We start from the raw sequence: 23795 nt of genomic DNA, 5'->3' as shown, positions 1-23795 counted from the left end.
TTTGGCCAAAGGTATATTGGCGCACGATTCTTCACCCATTTATCAAGCAAAAAAAAGTGGAGTCCCCATTATGCACAATTGAAGAAATACAATTTCTAAAGGCATGAAGACATTGTAAAAGGCCATTCCAGATAAACGACCTTCTTTGTGGGGGGCGATTATGGAGATTCCAATGCGGGGAATTTTGGAAATAATTATAAAGAATTATCTCCCTTCCACACCAAGGTAATCCTATGGTAATTTTCCACCACCATTTCCCTAAGAGTGCAAGATTGAAGTCATCTAAATTTAGAATTCCCCAACCCCCATGTTCTCTGGGTCTGTAGATATGGTTCCAACTGACTAAATGCATTTTGGGTTTATCAATTTCCAAACTTGACCAAAGGAAATCCCTCCTGATCTTATCAATTGCTCTGATAACCCAAGAGGGAAGTCTAAAAATGGACATTTAATAGGTCGGGACTTCAGAAAAAATAGAGTTGACGAGTGTTAGTCGTCCTCCTAGAGATAAAAGCTTGGATTTCTAAGATGTTAATTTAGAATGAATTTTTGCAATTAGAATCTCCCAGTCTTGCCTATGAGGTCTTTTGCCAGAGATGGGCACATCGAGGTAAAAAAATGGGAGAGTACCCCTTGTACAGTTAAGCGCCCTTGCCAGATAATCATCAGGTAATTGAATACCTATGGAGTTAAATAAGCATGTTTTATGGAAGTTGACAATTGCTGCACTGACATGCAACAATTATAATTTTTCTTTTGTATGTGAAAAATTGGATAAACCATAAGTTATTAAAGGCAATAAAAAAAACATACACACACACACACACAACACAAATAACACTCTCCAAGGACATAAGATTAACGCTCTAACAAGGGAGTCTGACTTTCTTAGGTGAGCCCTATAAAAAAAAAACTCCGATCAGACTGGATCAGTGTCGGTGCACATCACTAGAGGGATACTCTGGCCATTTCCTCTAGATTCGATGTACTCCAAGCATCTTTTTACTATGTTGGATGACTCCATCTTCTGCCTTTTGCTCAGGGAGGTAGATATCCCAAGAATATACATGTAAGTGATTTTAATAATCAAGGTAGGAGGAGACAGAAAACATGTATTAAAAATGTGTTTGTTCTTTCTAACAAACATTCTAGATGATGGCTATAAACAAAGTATCCCAAATATCTTTGGTCTACTCTCTAAGGTAAGTCCTCCATTGTCCCCGCATATATGCAAGGGAGACAAGCAGGTGAGTCAAACCCAGAGTCTAACCAAAGTGTTCCCAGATGCACATTGCTAATAAGCAGAGAAGGAATAAATGATCCTCTAATTCAATTGCTCCATGACAATGTATACAAGTGATAGTTGGGAGTCTCTGGCATCTTCTTTTGCCAGGTTCTCAAGAGTGAAGATCTTATTATCCCATGCTAGACAAGTGAATGCATATTCTTTATCCTAGAGCAAAAACTCTTCTAGATGCCCAGATTGATCAATGCCACCATCAATTAGAAAGTTGTAGAAGGAATTGATCGTGAAGATTTTGTTGGAAGTAATGCTTCAATATTTTAAGTCCTTGGAGTATTTGCCTAGCTTAGAGAGATAGTCATCTATGAAGGGGTCGACTTCTCTTAGGTTGTTAAGGAAGGTTAGAGTCATAACTTTGACTATATCGAAGGGGAGGAAAAACTCCGAGAAAGCTTTAGGTATAGTTATCTTGGTGCTCTCCCCCAAAGCCATTCATTAAACCATAATAGCTTAGAATTTCCATCTCAGATGGAGTGGGTGATACATGTCCTAAATACTTGGAGGCAACTCAAGAGGTCTCTCCAGAAAGAAAAAAAAAGAAGACATTTTTAATGGTTGCCTTAGGGTGAGGCATACTAGAAATAGTTAAATTATAGGACCAGAGCTTTACACTAGCTTTCTTTTGTCAGGATCTTCCACTGCCATTTTCCTAGTAATGCAAAGTTGAAGTCTGCAACGTTGAGTATACCCCCACATGTCTCGGGGTTTACATTGGCCAATCTACATCTTATCTTGTCAATGTCTAGTCTTCACCATAGAAAGCCACAACGGATTTGATCTAAGTATCTCAAGACCATCCATGAGGGGATTGTAGATCGATATCCAATACAATGGAATTGAAATAAAAGCAGCTGGGGAATTTAATTCATGATTATTGGCTTGAATTGAATCCTGATGGATGTGGTGATTTTATTTTCTCTAAAGAAGTCATTCACTTGAAAGTAAAGCTATGCTCGTAGTCCTCTAAAACGTTTGGATTGTTTAACATGCTTAAGAGATCCTTACTTCTGGAATTAGACTCCCTCGATACCATTAGCGAAGACAGAGCGCTTTCCACTTCCAAATTGCAACGTATTTCCCAAGTACTGACGGAGCTTTATTCCCTTCAATGCCAAGAAGAGACTCACTAGAAACAACGCTCTAGAATCATGTGGCTCAAAGAAGATGATTCGAAGACAAGATTCTTTCACTTAATCGCCAATGGTAGGAGAAACAAGAATATTATATCTCATATATATATTAGACATAACGAGACTTGGATTGAAGGGGACCAAGAGTTGGGTAAGATATTCACTAATCATTTTCGCTTCCTACTTGGTTTACCAAGACTGGACCGCTTCCTCATTGATTGGCAAGCTCTGTTTACCCACAAAGAGAATATGGACCTCTCATCTCTCAAATCTCCTTTTTACTTTAGAGGAAATTAAACGAGTGGTGTTTGTCTTAGGCACAGACAAGGCCCCTGTATCATATGGATTTCTTAAAAGTTTCTTCTGAAAACACTAGTCCTTGGTTCAAGACAATCTCGTCAAACTTTGTACTGATTTCTTTAAAGGAAGAGCCAAACTTAAAAATGCCTGAATTGGGTCAATATCATCCTAATTGCTAAAAATAATAACCCAGAGAGCATCTTTGATTTTCGAACCATCAGTCTCATTAACTCTTCCTGCAAAATCATTTCCAAAGTGCTAACCAACAGGCTGAGTCAAGTTATCAATGATTTAGTAGATAATTCTCAATCGGCCTTCATTAAAGATAGATGCATTTTCGATAACATAATTGCCACACAAGAGCTAATCTTCAGTCTTCAAAAGTGCAAATTACTAGGGCTAGCTTTCAAGGTGGACTTTGCAAAAGCCTTTGACTCGATTGGAATTTTCTCCTTGAGGTTGTAGCTTCTAGAGGATTCAGATCACGTTGGATCTATTGGGTCAAAATCGTCCTTAACTTTGCCAAAGATCGGGTCCTAATTATGGATCATTGCATGACTACATTCGTTGGAAGCAATACAGATGACCTGATCATCTTCTCAGTTGGGGGACATGAAGATCTGCAAATTATCAAGCTGATTCTATATCTAATTTTGGTTTTCATTCTAATGTGGTCTCAGCCTCTACTCTTAACTGCGCCAAGTATTGTCTCCTGCTAACCTACCTGGGGTACCGATCTCAAGGAGAAGACCTAGGCGACAAAATTGGTTGAAATTTATAATGATGGTCCATTCTAGCTTACTTCCTGGATAGCTAATTATCTCTCCTTGGGAGGGCATCTCTCTCTTCTAAATTAAGTCCTATCCTTATTCCCAACATACTTGATGTAAGTGTTTAAGCTACCAGTCTAGGGTGTTCGAGGAGATAGATAGGATTCGTGGAGATTTTCTCCGGAAGGGTCCTGAGTTGGGCCCAAAAAACATTTGGCTAGTTGCTTGGAAAATGATTTGCAGACCTCGCAGCATGGGAGGGTGGGGTATCCTCGACATCTAGGATTTTAACAATGCTCTTCTAGGAAAGTGGTGGTGGAAAATCATCTCAGAATCTAATCGTTGTTAGTTCAAAATCATCAATTTCAATTACCTGAACAGAAGCTCCCCAGGGCTTCTATTCCACACACTACCTAAAAATAAATCATTTTGCTAGGTAGGGATTACACATATTCTACCATCCTTCAGATTTTGCATCTCAAATATTATCAAGAATGGTGCGTCTACACTTTTTTGGCATGAAAATGGTTAGATGGCAAAGTCCCTTAAGACATTTAGCCTGGCCTTTTTAATGACTGCATCACCCGTTGGTCCTCTATAAACATTTATCCTTTGAATTGCTCTTTCCAAAGAGATCCTTCCATACAACTACTATTGAGACAATTTCACCTCTCTTGTCCTTAATTCCTGACTGCCTTAGTGAGCAAGAGGACGTAAGAACTTGGACCTTGGAAAGTAATAGGATCTTTTCAGTAAAATCCTTCTACCAATTCCTGGTGGATAGTGATATTTGTAGCCCTCTCTACTCTCACTTTTGAAAAGTGAGTTGCTGAAGTAAAATAACTCTTTTTTGTTGGCTTGCTTAGGATAACAAAATCTCCTAACTCTCACCAACCTTGCTAAGAAAGGTTGTAATATTCAATGTGTAATGAACACTTGCGTGTTGTGTCACAAAGATTCAGAGTCGGTGGATCACCTCTGGTTTAAATGTAATTTCTCCGACCGCATTTGGCAATTCTTCAAGCAAAACCTTAGGGTTGTATTCTCACCCCCAGACCCTTCCCTAGGTCTGGACTTCTTGGATATCATCCATAAATGTTCAACATCATCTTTTTCTGGGGTTTACTTTCTAGGGCCATCTTTTGGAACCTTTGGTTAGAAAGAAATAATTGTATTTTTAACCTGCATGCTCTTAACCCTTTCTCAGTTATATCCAAAATTATTCATATGCTTCTTGCTTGGATTTCTGCAGCCAGAGACTCGAGCTTCAGCTCCCCAGAAGACTCCACTTTGGAACATCAGGCACTCCCTTGGTTTCTTAAGTGAAAAACCAGACAATCTTACAAACAACATGGCTCCACCATCGGCTCAGAAGTAATCCACTCCCATGGCTAGCTTGAGGAGGCCATCGGATACTAGATGGTGGACTTCGTCTTCTCAGTTGTTTTCTTTCTTTTGTTTTCTTGTGTTTTGTTGAGGTGAGCTTCCCCCTTGGTGATTATTTCCACCTCTTGCATGTCTGGTTTAATTTGTAGTTGTATTGTTTTCTTCTTCGCCTTAGTTTTTATGTTTTGATTTGTACTTGTTCTTTTTTAATTCTAATAAATCAGTGGTTTATTCATTTAACTTATTCAAAAAAATAATTTGAAATAGTATATCTACCATTTAAAAAATAAAAAAGGGGAAAAATTATTGATGGTGATGATCGTGAAATTTTTCTCTCATTGTGAGTCTTTTGATTATTTAAAATTAGAATATTTTTTTTAATGAAGTGAATAAACTACATTTATTAGAAAAAACTGTGAGAGTGTAATGGAGCGAAACAATAAAAAAAGCGAAGGATAATAGAGAACAATAACAACTTTAGGGGCTCACTAGTTGTGAGACAAAGTACACTAAGCAAAATCAAAAAGAGCTCAACTAGGGAGACCTAAATGAGCTCTAAAAACACAAAACATGAATAAACTGGTCGTAGAACTCGGTCAACTTTCAAGGGTTACTTGGCTTACCCCCTTTGGTATCTATAAATGTCAGGCTTCTCTTGACCATGTTGGCATTCTCCTCTAGCTTCAGTTGTTTAAGATCTAAGGTAGCAGATATCCAATAAATAAAAAAATTAATTACATTAAAAAAATCACATAAAAAAAATTAAAACAAGTATTAAAAATGGGCATATTTCTTTCTCGCTAGATGCTCCAAACAATAGCTTTAAACAGTGTATCCCATGTAATTTTTTTTTGTAAACCTCCAAGTCGCATCAGGATCCCCATAGCTCAAAGAGCTAGGGACTTTGACCGACTATTCAGATTAAGGCTCCCAAAAAAATGCTCCAAGATTGTGAGTCCTCATGGAAGTCCTTTGACCGTGTCTTGAGAACTTGCTCCTAGTTTTTCATTTGACCTTTCACATATGGTATCACCTCATGCATTTAATTGGTCCTATGGAAAACTAGGAGCAATGGTATTTTCAAAAATTCTACACCTTGCTTTACATGGGCAGCTCGTCAAAGCATTAGCATGCCAAGGAGTATATATGAATAATCCATTTCATCTAAGTTTCCTAGTTTTGTTGTGTACTTTGTAATCTTCTTTTAGTTTCTTCTGTTCAGTTTTTTTTTTCTTTTCTGTATCTCTTTGTATCTCTTTGTAAGATGCTGAATTATCACTTCTCTCTTGTCTTACTCTTCTTCTTCTCCTTCATCTGTTGCTCATTTGACAAGCACGGTGGTGGACTACTACTACCTGCATTTGGGATGGCACAAAACACTACAATAGTACATGTTGGTTTGGTTCTTGATCTTGAAATTCTAGCTGGGAAGAGAAGCCATGCAAGCATTTCCATGGCACTTGATGATTTCTATGCCTCTCATCCTTCCTACAAAACAAGGCTTCTCATTCATTCAAGGGACTCCAAACAAGATATCATCCACGCCGCCTCCGCCGGTGAGCTTTTGATCCACTTCTCCTTCTTCTTTCTCAGTGTCCCTAGAAACCTTATCAATAATATTTGAACTCTCTCTTTCGTGTGGTTACTTATGAAGTTAATAATTAAGTAGGGAAGCAAGGATTTGGAGATAATTGAATATATGGTTAGCCACGTATCACATTTATACCCATGTACCTCCAAAAGTTTTGGATGAAAGAGCCTTAGATATTAGACATTCTCTAGGTTTTTTTTTTTATTTGTTTAAGTTTTAAATTTCATTCCATTTCAGTTCTTTGAGATATATATACCAGGTTTATGGTTTTATTATAAGAGTTAATTTTCAGCCTGCCATTTAATTTAAGATGCTTAGATTTACTAAAATTAAGAGCAAAATAACTATTTTTACCATATTGGGCAAACTTATTTTACTCCCATTAAAAGGTTTAATTAGGGGTTAACTCTTTAAAACAACGACAATATTTAAGGGTTTTGATTTTGTCCACGTTATTAAAAAAAAATACATATTAATTTTTAAAAAGTTCCATTTACTCTTCACAAAAGCCCTCAAACTATCTATATTTTGACAAGAAATAAGTTCGGATACTTACCAAATAGCAGATGAAGATGATGACTGTTGAATGTTATGCAAGTTTGAGCAGGTCAAATGAATTAATTTGGTAGCAATAGCTCTCACACTGAATAGGATTTATCGGACACACAGCTGGCAGTTAAGTTAGTTGACCTTTCCTTCTTTCCCCCTTACTGCATGCAGCTCTGGACCTCATGAAGAACACTCAAGCTCAAGTGATCATAGGACCCTATAGATCATCTCAAGCGGAGTTCATCATCAATATCGGCAATAAAATTCAAGTTCCGGTCATATCCTTCTCGGCGACAAGCCCCGCACTTGCTCCGGAAAGGACTCCCTACTTTGTCCGCACCACCAACAATGACTCCTCTCAGGTAGCTGCCATTTCTGCCTTTGTTAAGTCCTTTGGATGGCGAGAAGTGGTCCTAGTTTATGAAGATACTTCCTTTGGCTCTGGCATCATTCCCTACCTTGTTGACGTTTTTCAATCCATCGGTGCCAAAGTACCGTATCGGAGTATTATCTCTTTATCTGTGAATGATGACCAACTCAAAGAGGAACTTTACAAGCTTATGGCTATGCAAACAAGAGTGTTTATCGTCCATATGGAGCCACACCTCGCTTCCCGCCTTTTCACCAAGGTGAATGAGGTTGGAATGATGGAAGAAGGATATGTCTGGATCATGACTGATGTAATTGGCAATATGCTTGATTCCTTGAATTCAAGAAGTGTTGAGGCAATGCAAGGCGCGGTGGCTATGAGGTCATACATGCCGAGGTCAGAAGAGATGGAGAATTTCACAAGACGGTGGAAGGCGAGATTCCGACAAGAGAATCCAATCAGTGAGCCACCAGAACCTACTGTGTTTGAGGCACGGGCTTATGACACTTTGTGGACATTAGCAATGGCAGTAGAGAATGCCACAGTTTCAAGCTCTAGCTTCAGAAAGCTTCCTCAAGGTTATAACTCCACAGACTTGGGAGGCCTAAGCGTGTCACAGAATGGCCCTAAGCTTCTTGAAGCTATCTTGAGCACAAGATTCAGAGGTATCGCCGGGGACTTTGTGCTTGTCAATGGCCAGCTCAACTCATCAGTCTACGAGATTGTTAATGTCATCGGCAAAGCGGGAAGACGCATTGCCTTCTGGACACCGGAGTTGGGAATCTTTAAACAACTCAATTCAACTTCATCAGTGAGTTTGAAGACTGTAATATGGCCAGGGGATACCACATCTCTCCCCAAGGGATGGGAAATGCCCAGAGACAAAGAAAGGAAACTAAAGATCTTAGTACCAGTGAAGAATGGCTTCAAAGAGTTTGTGAACATAGCATTTGATAATACCACAAACAGGACCACTGTCACCGGGTATTGCATTGATGTGTTTGAAGCAGTCATGCAGTTACTTCCATATGCGGTGTCATATGAGTACGTTCCTTACCCAAATGCCAAGGGCCAAATTGCAGATAATTACACTAACATGGTCCTCCAAGTTTCCTCGCAGGTCAGAAGATTCATATCTTATTGCATGACTACATACTATCTAAATTCATTTTCTTGATTGAGTGAGAGTTTGACGAAATTCCTTTGAGTATATATATATATGTGATCAGAAGTTTGATGCGGTCGTCGGTGATACGACTATCATCGCGAGCAGATCAAAGTACGTTGATTTCACGCTGCCATACACTGAGTCTGGAGTATCTATGATAGTCCCTGTCAAAGCTGAGAAGAGGAACATGTGGATCTTCTTGACGCCTTTAAGCAGTGAACTTTGGCTATGGACACTTGGCTTGTTCTTATTTATTGGGCTCATACTGTGCCTGATTGAGACTCGTATCAATCCGGAGTTCCAAGGGCCACCGTTGCAGCAGCTGGGAATGATCTTCTACTTCTCCTTCTCCATACTCACCTTTGCTCACAGTTAAGTACTATTAATCAATACTCTTGATGATATATAAATATATCTAGGCATGTCAAACAATTAATACATTGTGCATGGATGAAATAATAAACAAGATAAACTCAAGGTTGAAATTCAAGTTCAAATTAACTTAATTCAATCCAAACTCCAGTGACATGGCCTAGATGGCATATTATTCTAAGCACAAGAAAATCTTAGGTGAGTTGTAACAGAAGGTGTGCTTCTTGTAATGATTGTTGTTGTTGTTGTTGTTGTTGCAGGGGAGAGGTTGGTGAGCAATCTATCCAGAATAATTGTGCTGCTATGGGTGTTCGTTGTGTTGATTCTCACATCTGCATATACGGCAAGCCTGACGTCGTTCCTCACGGTGCAGCCACTCGAACCGACAGTGACTGATGTAAGTGAGCTCTTAAAGAACAACAAGATTGTTGGGTATCAGGATGGATCCTATGTAGCAGATCTTCTCAAGGGATTAGGCTTCAAAGCTTATCAACTGAAGAACTACAGCTCCCTTGAACAATATATAGATGCACTCAACAAAAGTGAAGTTGCAGCAATCTTTGATGACATTCCTTCTCTCAAGCTCTTCGTCTCACAAAATTGCGCCAATGTTGCTATGGCAGGCAAAAATATCATCGGAAAAATTTACAAGGCTGCGCATATTGCCATGGTTGGCAAAACTTTCAAGACCGGCGGATTTGGTTTCGTGAGTTTCGACATTATTTCATCATCAATAAAAAAAAAATCAAATGTCTTTCCAACTCTTTGTATAACACTAGCTAGCTGCATGTTTAAATATGATGCAGGTCTTCCCTTTGGGCTCTCCTTTGGCGAGGGACGTTTCAAGGGCAATACTGAGCCTGACCCAAAGCAACAAGATGACAACTATCGAAAGGAAATGGTTTGGGGATGTGACAAGCTGCCCGCATGGTGGTGACGATGATCCCGGCTTATCTAACCTCAAACTCCAAAGTTTCGGCGGGCTCTTCCTCATCACCGGAGTAGTGACTGCACTCACATTCTTCCTCCACATTTCTCATGTATTATTTTCAAAACAGGGATGAGCTCAACGGTGCACTTGCCTCTGAGAACTCAGTATGGAAGAAAGCAATTGCATGGATCAAACACTATGATAATAGACAACTTTCTGAATTCTCCAACTATGATGAGTACGGCCAGAAGAATCGAGGATGTCCAAGCAGACACAGCAAGCAACTTGAGCGGCTTCCCAAGTCCGGTGGACATGCAGCTGTCCTACATGAATGGAGACACACTGGGAGAAGAAATGTTATCAGTCGAGCTGGATCTTCAATCTGTAGAGGCTGCAAGTGACCAGTCAACTGAAATAACGGAAGGAGTTGGACACCAGTGACTCAGTGAGCTTGATTTTTTTCTTGTATCACAGACAATGAGATAGTTGAGATGTGAGATATAAAGCAGCAAGCTGATACTCACTTCACATTTCATACAAAGCTTGTTGTGGCTACAAGAAAGATACAGAAATATTTGGAAGAATAGAACTTATTCTAGAGAAGTAGAGTAGCATTTTTCTTAGTTATCCCGACATAATTATACTTGCTGTGTAAATATTTCAAAAGAATGAAGGATGGCATGCATATGATTTAGATAAACAGCAAAGACCTGCTAGTGTATATTGCATACATACATACACAAGAAGATATATAAAACTATATCTAATGCTGATCATAAGTAACAATGAAATGGTGATTGCTTCCAATTTGTTTAATGTAACTATGGTACACAAGATTCTTTATGATCAAGTTTTTATAAAACAGAGCATCATAATTTGATTGAAATATATCATTACAGCAACACAATATATCTCCATATTTATTCTTCTTTCATCTCTGTTTCTGCGTCTTCTTCTAAGTGGAAGCATAACCCAAATGTGTTTCCTCATCCTTTAATGGAGTCCCCACATCATAATAACTCTCACTCTCAACAACACTTTCATGCCCAACCGGAGGTGCTGGACTCTCCATTTCACTCAGTGTTACCATTTCTTGTTCTCCCTTGGGTGCATTAGATGGTATGTCTGGCTTGTAGAATTTGATCAACAAAAGAAGCATTTGACCAAGAGACAATCCAGAATTCCAACGCTCACAGATGAACATAACTGAATGTATAAGAAGGGCAAGCATGGAAGTGACACCAATGATGAGAAATAATCCCCAGAAGCTCTTGATTGAAATCCTGCTGCTTGAAGATGAAACACCATCTTCTTGAACAGAACATGCTTCATCTTCATATAAGTAATGGTTTTCAAGGGATCCCATTATTTCTTTGTTCTCTGTAATCTTTAAGATGGCTCTTGAAACATCAGCAACCATTGGTGATCCTATGGGGAATGCCTGCAACTCAAGTTCATGAATGAATCAAATGTTAGTAATTAGAATGCAGGCAAACAAAGCATGCAGTTAATTTTATTGGACTTACAAAGCCAAATCCATCATTGTTGTATGTAGGTCCAACCATGGTGTATTTGCCACAGTGTTTGCGGAGGAACACTTTGAGATAAGGAGTCTCATCAACAATGGCGGCCACTGTTTTATTGCTCAGTGCCTCATTGTACTCATCCGGAGAGTTGTATGCTATGAGTCTCGATTCATCAATGTTCAATCCTTTCAAGAGACCAGGCATGAATGAAGCATTCAAGTAGCCAACTTTGCTTTTGGTCAATGCAAGCTGCTGGAGATCATTCAGCGTTGGTTGGAGTTGCTGCACTGTAAGCATTGATGATAAGCTTGCAGTATAACTTTGCTGCAGAATCAGGACTACGAACATCCAAATAATGAGCACAATCCTAGATAAATTTGTCACTATCTTCTCCCGGTGAGAGAAGACAAGGGTGGAGAAGATGAAATAGAGGACTGTGCCAACTTCATTGCCCGGGGGGCCTCGGAATTCTCTGTTTTCCCTGTGTTCCAAAAACCAAACCACAAAGCCAGTGAAGATGAAGAATACACCACTTACAATCCAGAGAGGTGTGCTCAATGGATCTGAAAATGTCCATGCACCCTTCCTATTCTGATCTTTGACTGGGACCACCATGGACACACCAGACTCAGTGAATGGCAGAGTGAAATCAACGTACAGAGATCGGTCTTCTACGATTGTTATATCACCGACAACAGCATCAAAATTCTGCTTCAATTCATTAAGCAAAAGTATCAAATGTAATGCTGATAAATAATAAATTCAAGTTTAAGTCATGATCACTGACCTTAAGATAAACCTGTTCAACAAGATCATCATAAGTTCCCTTCATTCTGCCCATCTCATCAGCAAAGGGTATGTACTCATAATTGACTTTGTAAGGCAGTGCATCCATTACTTTATCAAAGATATCAATGCAGTAACCTTTTTGTTTATTTGAAACCAAGTTACTAGTATTAGTCACATTCACAAACTCCAGAAATCCAGGCTTCACTGGAATGCCAATACTAAGATTTTTCCCATTGGTTGGCCATTCCCATCCTCTAGGTACATCACTAGAATCACCAGGCCATTTACTAACTTTATCTACAAAAACCTTGGAATTTAATCTCTTGGAAAAGCCATGAGCTGGTGTCCAAAATCCAATCCTTTCTGTCCCATTTCCAACAACATTAACAATCTCAAAGTTGCTTGTCTCAAGCTGTCCCTCAATCAGCTTGAACTTCCCACTAACTCCATCAAATGTGGTTTTTGAGATCCACTGGACAAGTTCTAATCCAGTCTGAGACTTGCCAATACTTTCCAAATCAGCAGAGTACTTCATTTCCTCCACATTATTCTTTGTGAATGTATAGTTCCCTGGAGTAGGAACCTTTTCAGCTGCCAATGCCAATGACCATACTGTATCATAAGCCCATAAACCAAACACTGTTAAGGGTAACTTGAATCTCCTTCTCCATCTTGCCTTGAAATCCTGAAACTTAGAGTTGTTCTTACTGACATAAGGTTTAATACCCAAAACACCTTGCATTACATTGGCTGCTGATGGTCTATAGATGTCCACAATATCTGTCAAGCTATAGCTAGTGATCCAAACATAACCTTTGCTCATCATTCCTGCTTTATTTGCATTTAAGAAGAATTTTAATCCAAGAGAGTGTGGCATGTGGATAATGAAGACTCTGGTCTGCATGTTCTTGAGCTTCTCAAGCTCCTTGCTAATGTCTTCATCAGTGGCCGAAAGAGGAATAGGACTCCGGTAAGGCACAACAGCGTCGACCTCAACAATGGCATCTATGAGATTCGGTATAAACCCGTTGCCAAATTCAGTATCTGCATAGATAGGAACTACTTGTCTCCATCTAAAGGTTTGAACAAGAGAAGCAAGTACTCTGGCTTGAGAAAGCATCATTCATTCCGGTCCTGATGAAGTATGGAGACTGCTTTGTTGAAAGAGAAGGGCTCTTAGCAGTGAAAGAGATGATTGGAACTTGAGAACGGTTTCCAAGCTCAATCACAAACTTAGCTTGTGTTGATGTTTGTGGTCCAATTATAGCTTGCACTTGAACATTCTTCAGAAAATCAACCGCTGCAGTTTCATTCACACATAAACCACAAAATTCTTCATGCTTTTCCATCAAAGAACTTAAACATGAATGAACAGTATATCTAACTTCTCACAGGCTTAAAAGGAACTAGAAATAAATCTAAAACAGGAAAAACAGAGTGAGAGAGAGGACCTGCAAAAGCAGAATCAACAGGATCATCCTGGTTGACATCTTGCAAACGAAGTGAAAGCCTTTTGGTGAAGTATGAATGAGAATTGTAGAAGTCTTCCATGGCCATGGACATGCACCTCCAGCTTATGTTTCCAATCCATGTCTTGGTGTCAAGAATTACACCAACATCAAATGGACTAGTAGTGTTTCTAGACTTTCTGGAAGTGGCTCCGCGAGCATAGGCTTTGTTCTGCCCAATACTCAGACAAGAAAATAAGATGAAGAGAAACAAGATTAAATGCTTCTCCATTTCATCAAGTTCCTTCATTCCGTTATGGTTTTTTTATTTATTTTTTTTATTTTTTTTATGACGAGCTTGAGATTGGAAGAGGGGAAGAAGCAAACTTTGCTTTGATGTTAACTTGTGGTACATGAAAAGTCAAGATCATGTGGTTTATCTACTTTTTCAAAAAAAAATATATATATATATAAAAAAATAATAAATCAAGGTCTTGGTAATCGTTTTCTATGCCTCCTTAATTTTATTATTAGAATGATGGATTTATTAGTTCTAATTATCTTTGTCATCTTTTTATATATATATATATATATATATTAAAAATGTGTACAAGGGATTCCAAACATATATTTTTTTATTATTATTATGTTTTATTTATGTATTATAAAGCTATTGAATTGTTAACCTCGTTTATAAAAGTCAAATATCTTAATTGCTTGATTATTTCAATAGTGTTTGAACCGTGACTTTTATTATGTTGGAATAAATTCGTAAAATAATAAATGATAAGTTAGTAGGTATTTATTAATAATAATTTATAAGATTTTTTTTTTGGAGGAGAAACGACTTCTGAGTCAAGTCAATACAGGTGATATGATAAATATTTTATAAAAAATTGGATAAATAATGTTTACATAATAAATGTCTAGAGCATAGCATGGATGGACAAAAAATAACAGAGATTTTTTTTTTTTCTTTTATTGAAATGTGGCCGAAGTATACAGAAGATTCAAACACTTTAAAAATCTAATTAATATTAAAGTCTTCATCTTAATAACGTTAAGAATGGTTTTTTATTCTGAGATGAAAGAATAGTTTTTGACAACTTAATTTGTAAGTGAGAAATACTTTTACAAACTCTTCCATTTAAATGGTTACTAATTAAGGTAACCATGGCACAATGCAATGGTCAATCGCATCAACAGTAGATGGGCAGACATAAAATTAAATTCTACATTGTAGTACTATAATAAACTGTTTGTCCATTGCTCCATGGCTCAAATATTATTTAAATATACTTAGTGGGTCTTCTATATGAGTTATATTCCTCCCATTTAAAATTACACGGCAGGAAAAACTTATTAAATGTGGTACGAGTAAATTTTTTGAACATGCATGTAGTAGATTTTTATCATCCCTATGCGACACTTTGTCAAGTTAATAAATCTCTAAATAGTCAATAAGTCATCGTAATTGATACACATTCATATTTATATGTACTTTAACAAATTCAAGACGATGTTTGTCGCATATTGTAAAAACAAAGATATTGTTATAAAACTATATAATATAGCAAGACAAATATAGAACAAAGATAAAGTAGTGGAAGTTCTCTTTCTCGCTCTTGTTATATTTCATTCTTTTGTATACATATATATAGCATTTAAATTAGAAACCGAATAAACATTTGGCAAATGAAACGCCAAAAGTCAAGAGGAGTTGAGAGAAACATAATGGATATTCATTTTGAATGTTTCATAACAGATATTAATTAATGTCATTAAATTGACAAGCAATGACGCCATGGTTTTTAATATTTATATAAAAAAGAAGTTATTAATTAATGTCATTAATTGACAAGCAATGAAGACCAGCATGATTTTTAATATTTATATATATAAAAAAGTATTAGTAATCAAAATTATTGATTGTCTTCACTTAGTGTCTAAAAGGTGGGTTAAAATCTTGAGTGGGTACCCCAATATGCCCGAATATCAAAATGGGTACCACAATATAATTTGTTTCTTTATGGGTACCACATTATAATTGGTCTTCACCGAGAGGGTACCGACATAATTCCGATGAGTTTTTACGCATGTGGCAGCCGGATTAAACACGTGGCTGGAGTCTGGACGCATCATTTGTTTACGTGGAGTGACAGCAGGACTGACTTACGCCATGTCATGGGTTATATCCTAGTCACCATGGCCTTGGTCCTTATCAGCAACTTAAAGTTGCCAGCTCAACCATCCTTTCTTTTCTCCTTCTCCTCCATCTTTTCCAGCACGCAAGCCAGAACACTTGGCAATTTCCTCCTCGGTGAGGATTCGCGATTCCTTACCAGAGTCGAGAAGATCGATCTCATGCAAACCAAGTTTTTTCTTTAACAATTAATTTAAAAAATCATAAAATTAAAAGTAATTTTAAGAAATAAAAAATTGTAACAAATAAAAATAATTTAATAAAATAACATAAACAGATTAGGAAGGGTTTAATCTTAATTTATTCTTTTTTATCCAATTAAACTATTTATATATTCTCTTGGGTGGGTGTGATTTCAATTACTTATATATATATATATATATATATTATAGTATGAGAGAAATTAGAGTTTATGTAATTCTTTTAGTTTATATAAAAATTACCACGCAAGCACTTATTTGTCATTATTAATGATTACCTAAAACTTAATTTCACTCTTGACCTCTCAAGGATTATTATTTTTATGCTCATCATGTAATCAGTGAACAAGAAGTCACCAACTTCAGGGTTTCCTATTTTTGTTTTTTTATTGAATTTAAGCACACTTCTAATCATCTATGCAAATTTGCATTTTTAATATTTAGTGGTGATAATTACGAATTTCATGTGTCCAGCATGTTATCACTTAACACTAAATATCTACTCACTCTATATTGCAAGTGTAAGACACACACAAATATATCTTATAACTAATTTAATAAAATATAGTATAAGTTTTCATCACCTTATCATTATTCAACAACATTAAAATCGTTTTAATGATTTGGGTGTTGTTAAATCTAATAATTATCTATATATATACATTTATTTATCATTATATACTAACATATGTTAGTCTAGTTGGTTAGGATTTTTTTAATGATTCGAGAACTCATTGTTTTTAAATGAAATTTTTTTTTAAAAAAAATCAATCAAAAAACCTAACTTTGGCCCGGTGGGTGGGCTAACCAGTTCACGGGTTTGGAAAAGCTTAACCCTTAACAGGTTCGCACTGACCTGGCAGGTTTGGACGGGTTGGATCAAATGTCTGCCCGCATCTCCCTCTAGTTGAATTTACTCATTTTTAGATTTTTTTTAAATCTTCTTAAGCAAGTATTTTTTTTAATGAGGTGGATAAACTATGAATTTATTAAAATGAGAAAAATAAGTATAACAAAGCAAACAAATATATAATTCATTAGATGTGGAAACTGACAAACAAAATGGGAAAGCAAAATTATAGTACAAATAACAACAATACAAAAAATGAACAATATATAAAAAAGCATGACAGGACAAGGACTCCCTCAATTGCAAGGCTCTCCTATCATGGTGTATTGATCTACATATCAGCTATCGGGTATGGCACCTGTGTGTTAGGATCGGGTGTATCCTCACATGTAACAATCCTTAAGAACTTTATGCTTTTTCTCACCACTCTGCCGAGTGCTCCAACTTCCAATTTTTGCTCACAAGGGCTACATCCACCCAAAAAAGAAATATAGGGTCTGTTTGATTTTTGTTTTGTTTTTATGTTTTCAAAACAATTTTGGAAAACTATTTTTTAGAACAAGTTTTGGAAATAAAATAAAAAAAAAAACTGTTTGAATGAAAGTGTTTTGAAAACAGATCTAAAAACAAAAAACCTCATTTGGAAAAAAATTTTAAAACATCTTTTAAAAATAAAAAAATACAAAACTTGTTTGATTCAGTTGTTTTATGTAATTGATATTATTGCATGGTTTACAATAAATTAATAACCATATTACTTTAAATAACTAATATAATAATATATTTTTGTAAAAATGAGCCTAAAATGAATACAAATAGAATTCAATATGACATTATAATACATATGTTCAATGTTCAATAACATTTTTGGAAATAAAAAGTACAAGCATAAGTTCAATGTTCCGAATTATTATAATGTAGCCAAAGAAAGTATAAGTTCAATGTTCATAATTATTATAATGTAGCCGCATTGAGTCTGCAATATGATCATAATATATCGCCATTTCAGCTGCACTTTCATTGGATAATCTTGTTAAGTTCTCCTCATTGTAACCTATGTTCCAAATTTTAGGACAAAACGCTCCATTGTTCATATTTGCTTTTGTAATTTCTTCCACCATGATATCTATGTTAGATTTAACCATATTTTTGGACCACAAAGAATTTTCTTGTTCCTCTGTCATTTTGCTAGTTGCCATCTATAATGTATGTCATATAAGAAAAAAAAAATTATGAAAATAAAAGATTACAATACAGGTAATCTACCTAATTAACAAACTTGATTTAACTATTTTTATCATAAAAACAAGAGAGAGAAAAACTCTGAAAAAAAGATGATGTTGTAGAAAAAAACTTGTCAGAGGTGTAGCTGTGGGGAAGTACGCTCGAGGTGCCGGAATCAAAACTGGAAGAAACCTGCCACAGATGGAGTGAAATGGGCGGTGGCGGCCAATTTAGATGTATGAGAGAATGATTTGTTTTGAAAACCCTATAAATAAGTCTCACATTTATTTTGGGTTGTTTTGAAAACCCTATAGACAAGTCTCACTTATATTTTGGGTTATTTTTAAAAACAAAAGTTTGGAAACAACCCAAAGTTGTTTTCAGTTTTTTGTTTTTAAAAACACATTTTTGTTTTTTAGTTTTTTAAAATAGTTTCAAAAAATTAGGCCCCAAACAAATTTTTTCCTTTTTTTGTTTTTAAAAACAGAAAACTGTTTTTGAAAACAACATTCAAACATGCCCATGAGATGTGATTGCCTAAATATAACAATGATAAAATACTAATATTTACAATTTCATTTTATTTTCTAATAATATAAATTAGCAATTATCCAGACCGACCACTGTTGCAGAAGACAAGTGTAGTTCTTCTTATGTGAAAGATTGAGGATTTGACTCCCTTCCAAAGCATAATTGAGAATTTGAAAGTGTGTGTTGGATAATTTATCCACTCTAATAAAATAAATAAATCTTCAAGATGTCACATTTTCATAAACTTACAACTATTATCCATCTTTAGCTAAGCCACTCTTATATATATAAATATATATAATATGGACAAGTCACCCCGTACGTACCCCCAAATCTTTAACTATGCTTTTCAAAGGAGTTAAGCCCTTGATCTTTCACATAAGAGTTAATCACACTACCACTAGCATATTGTTATGCCAAACACAACAATAATATGGAGAAAAAACAAAAGAAATAGTAGCCCACAGAGATTTACGTGGTTCGGTCTATGTGACCTACGTCCATGGGCATGGAAATAGAGATTTCTTATTCTTCTCTTTCGAGGAAAAAAAACTCATATATATGATATAGAAAAAACCCTATACATATCCAAATTAAAATAAAAAATATAACCCACAATGGATCAGTCTGATGGGCAGGCCCAAGCCAAAAGCCCACCACAGATCTTCACTGAATTTTCTAATTTAGGATTAACTCCCTAAATTCAGGTCAAGTCATAATTTGGATAGATTTACCATCATAATCAAATTCAAGGCATCTCAACAAATCTCCACCTTGACTTGAATTTTCTCATGCATCAAGAACCAAGAACATCCCCTTGTCATCCGCGCCCCGAAGGGCCTCATGCTGTGCGGATATTCAAGTCCAAGCTATGATTGAACTTTCTGTAGGTAAAAGCTTCGTCAACATATCTCTTGGATTGTTTGTTGTGGCTATTTTCTCTATGGAGAGCTATTTGTCTTCAATAACATCCCGAATGAAGTTCAACCTGACATCAATATGCTTTGATATTTCATGATAGATTGGATTCTTCACCAAGCTTAATGCACTCTGACTATCACAATAAATAATTGGTCTCTGTACATTCAAGCCCAAACTATTAACAAGACCCACATGCCTTCCTTCACCCCTTCTGCCAATGACATGTATTCTGCTTTAGTGGTAGACAAAGCAGCTGTAGACTGAAGTGTTGCTTTCCAACTGATAGCACACCCAAATAGAGTAAAGATATAGCAAGTCAAAGATCTTCTCTTAATAAGGTCTCCACCACAGTCAAAATCTGTATAGCCAACAAGACCACCAGTACAACCATCAGTACCATAAACCAAGCAAACATCACCGTACCCTTCAAATATCGCATAATCCATTTAACTGCCTCCCAATGAGCCTTCCCTGGATTACTCATAAACCTACTTACCACACTAACTGCATGAGCGAAATTTGGCCTAGTACATACCATTCCATACATCAAGCTACCAACAGCATTCGAATAAGGGACTCTACTCATGTAATCCCTCTCATCATTTGTACTAGGTAAAGTACCAGCATCAAATTTAAAGTGCGCTGCCAAAGGAGTACTAACCGACTTTGAGTGTTCCATCTGAAAAGACAGCAACAACTTTTCAATGTACTTCTGTTGTGAAACATATAACAGTCCTGCTTTCCTGTCTCTCCAAATCTCCATACCCAACATCTTTTTGGCTGCACCTAAATTTTTTATTTCAAACTCATTGCTCAATAATGCCTTCAAACTATCAATTTCAGCTTTATTCTTAGCTACAATCAACATGTCATCCACGTATAGCAACAGATATATAAAGGAACCATCTAGAAGCTTTCTAGATTAAACACAATTATCATACTCATTGCGCACAAAATCATGAGAAACCATGAATGCATCAAACCTTTTGTTCCACTGCCTCGGGGACTGCTTCAACCCATACAAAGATCTTTTCGGCAAACATACACGGTCTTCTTTTCCAGAAACAAGAAATCCCTCTGGTTGTGACATATAAATATGATCCTCCAGATTCCCATGTAAAAAAGTTGTTTTGACATCAAGTTGTTCTAACTCCAAATCAAAAGCACTTACAATGGTTAGAAGAATCCGAATTATTTTATGCTTCACAACTGGTGAGAATACTTCATGATAATCAATTCCCTCCTTCTATGAGAAACCCTTTGCCACAAGCCTTGCTTTGAACCTTGCTGGCTCAACTCCAGGAATCCCTTCTTTCTTCTTGAACACACATTTGCATCACACTGGTTTTATACCCTTTGGTAATGGAACTAGTTCCCAGATTCAATTCTTTACTAGAGATTGTATCTCTTCATTCATGGCAATTAACCATTATAATGCTTCTCTACTCTGTACTGCCTCTTTATATGACCTCAGTTCATCAGAATCAATATGTTCTCCTATTGCCAAGGCATAAGCAATAGAGTTAGTATTAACAATATTGACACAATCTGCATACCTCAGAGGATTTCTAATTTCCCTTCTTGGTCTCCTTGCTTCTATACTTTGTAATTCAACAGTTTCTTTTATTACTTTTTGAGCTTCAATCTCAAACTCCACCTTCTGGTTAGCACCCTGATCTTTATTACCTGCAACCTTATCAAGCTCCTCTCTCTAGCCAAACATAGCAGATTCATCAAAAGTAATATCTCTGCTAATAATAAATTTTGGAGTTCTATCTTTTTCAGTACACCACAATCTATATCCCTTAACTCCAATAGCATACCCTAGAAATATGCATTTCATTACCCTTGGCTCAAGTTTACCATCATTCACATGAGCATAAGCAGGACAACCAAATATACGCAGACCAAAATAATCAGAGGGTTTACCGGACCATACATCATGAGGAGTCTTCATATCAATTGCAGTTGATAGAGTTCTATTCACCAGATAACAAGTAGTGTTAACTACTTCAGCCCAAAATTGCTTAGAGAGGCTAACACTTAATCGCATGCATCGAGCACGCTGTAAGAGTGTTTGGTTCATGCGTTCTGCAACTCCATTCTACTGTGGTGTATGTCGTACAATGTGGTGCCTCACTATACCTTCTTTTTTTGCAGAACTCATCAAATGGTTTATTACAAACTTCTAAACCATTATCTGTTCAGAGTGTCTTGACTTGTTTGCATGTCCGCTTTTCAACCATAGTCTTCCACTCCTTGAACCTCCCAAATACCTCATCCTTTGATCTCAGAAAATATACCCATACCTTTCTAGAATAATCATCAGTGAAAGTAACAAAGTACCTACATCTGCCATGAGACTCAACTGGAGAGGGACCCCACAAATCTGAATGAATATAATCAAAAATACTAGTTGAAGTGTGCTTTCCATAACTGAATTTCACCCTGCGCTGCTTTCCCATAACATAAGTCTCACAAAATTTCAGTTTCCCAGTTTCTGCACCACCCAACAATCCTTGTTTGCTCAGCACTGTAAGCCCTTCTCACTCATGTGACCCAGTCTATAATGTCATAATTCTGTTCTATCATCATGCTGCTCAGAGGAATGAGATACAACCACTGTTCCCATCACTGAACTACCCATCAATAAGTAAAAACCATGCTGCAATCTACCCTTCATGACTACTAGAGCACCCTTAGAAACTCTCAACTGCTCACCATCACCAGAGAAACTATACCCTTGTTTTGCTAGGGTACCAATAGCAATCAAGTTCTTGCGTAGACCAGGAACATACCATGCATCAAATGTTCTGACTATTCCATCATACATCTTAATCTGCACAGAACCACTGCCTTCAACACTAAGCTCCTCATCATCACCCAAATACACACTGCCTTTCCAATCCTTGAAAGAAGTGAACAATTCTTTTGAGAATGTCATATGATAAGATGCTCCAGTGTCTAAGACACAAGTATTTACAGAAACTTTCGAAATACTTGACGATCAAAACATCACTTCCACGCCTTCATCGAACTATCCATTGCTACATCATCATTATCTACCTGCATCATTATCTTGCATCACTGTAATTCCTTTCTGCACTATAGATGCACTGGCATTTCTACTTAATTATTTATTCTCATTTCCCTTCTTCCTCTGTGGTCAATCCTTCCTAAAGTGACCTTTTTCTTTACAGAAAAAAAACAACGTAATCCTCCAAGTCTCGATTTGGAACGTGATTTTTCCCTATTCCTACCATCTTGTTCCTTGATTCTGCCTCTGCTAACAATCAAACCTGCTTCTGCACCATCTTCTTTAGAATCAAAAACCTTCCGCTTCAATTCCTTAGACTGCATAGCATCCTTCACATCGTTAACAGAAATACTGTCTCTACCATATAGCATAGTATCAACAAAATTCTCATATGGATTTGGCAAGGAACATAAGAGGATGATAGTTTGATCCTCATCATCAATTTTAACATCAACACCTTGTAGATCTAGAATAATCTGGTTAAAATTGTCAAGATGGTCTTTCCTCTGCATATTCTCTGTCATCCGCAAGGTATACAAACGCTGTTTTTGATATTAACCGGTTGGTTAGGGATTTCTTCTGAAACTTGCTTTCCAGTTTCTTCCATAATCATGCTGCAGTCTTTTCATCAATAACCTCTCGCAAGACTTCATCAGTTAAACTCAAAAGAATAGCGCTATAAGACTTTGCCAAAATCTCTACCTTCTCCTCCACCTTCAACTCCACTGGTAATTGTCCTTCTCCTTCCAATGCTGCCACACATCCCTGCTGAACCAGAATCGCCTTCATCTTGATCTTCCACAGAGTGAAATAATTCGATCCATTAAACTTCTCAATTTTGAATTTATGAGAGGCCATCCTTTCAGCAAATCCAGAAACCCTAAATTCAAAGTTGAATTCAAGGAACCTTGCTCTGATGCCACTTGTTATGCCAAACACAACAATAATATGGAGAAAAAACAAAAGAAAAATAGTAACACATAGAGATTTATGTGATTCGGTCTATTTGACCTACGTCTACGGGCAGGGAGATAGAGATTTCTTATTCTTCTCTTTCGAGAAAAAAAAACTCATATATACGATACAGAAAAAACCATATATATATTCAAATTAAAATAAAAAATATAACCCACAATAGATCAGTCTGATGGGCACGCCCAAGCCAAAAGCCCACCACAGATCTTCATTGAATTTTC

At 36.7% G+C, this 23795-nt stretch overlaps 2 protein-coding genes across 2 annotated transcripts; one reads left to right on the top strand and one right to left on the bottom strand.

The window, feature by feature from the left end:
• Positions 1-6106: 6106 nt before the first annotated feature.
• Positions 6107-10416, top strand: LOC120256083 (glutamate receptor 2.7-like). Its single transcript, XM_039263858.1, has 5 exons — positions 6107-6445; positions 7201-8519; positions 8632-8938; positions 9200-9645; positions 9746-10416. The coding sequence occupies exons 1-5, from the start codon at positions 6154-6156 to the stop codon at positions 10001-10003; spliced, it is 2622 nt and encodes an 873-aa protein (XP_039119792.1). The 5' UTR covers positions 6107-6153; the 3' UTR covers positions 10004-10416.
• A 287-nt stretch (positions 10417-10703) lies between these two features.
• On the bottom strand, positions 10704-13988 carry LOC120257345 (glutamate receptor 2.2-like). Its single transcript, XM_039264833.1, is given in 5 exon segments — positions 10704-11311; positions 11397-12104; positions 12184-13299; positions 13301-13485; positions 13637-13988. Coding segments are annotated over 5 exon segments (2802 nt in total). The 5' UTR covers positions 13944-13988; the 3' UTR covers positions 10704-10825.
• Positions 13989-23795: the final 9807 nt, after the last annotated feature.

The sequence above is a fragment of the Dioscorea cayenensis genome, chromosome 3 (genome assembly GCF_009730915.1).
Source record: "Dioscorea cayenensis subsp. rotundata cultivar TDr96_F1 chromosome 3, TDr96_F1_v2_PseudoChromosome.rev07_lg8_w22 25.fasta, whole genome shotgun sequence".
NCBI lineage: Eukaryota > Viridiplantae > Streptophyta > Magnoliopsida > Dioscoreales > Dioscoreaceae > Dioscorea > Dioscorea cayenensis.
This window is presented reverse-complemented; position numbering and strand designations above follow the sequence as displayed.

What these genes read in the sequence shown, in the direction of transcription:
- LOC120256083 (XM_039263858.1), top strand. Translation starts at nt 6,154, where the DNA reads ATGCTGAATTATCACTTCTCTCTTGTCTTACTCTTCTTCTTCTCCTTC. An exon ending in CATACTCACCTTTGCTCACA is followed by an intron (nt 8,939 to 9,199) that starts GTTAAGTACTAT and finishes TTGTTGTTGCAG; the next exon opens with GGGAGAGGTTGGTGAGCAAT. An exon ending in AGACCGGCGGATTTGGTTTC is followed by an intron (nt 9,646 to 9,745) that starts GTGAGTTTCGAC and finishes AATATGATGCAG; the next exon opens with GTCTTCCCTTTGGGCTCTCC.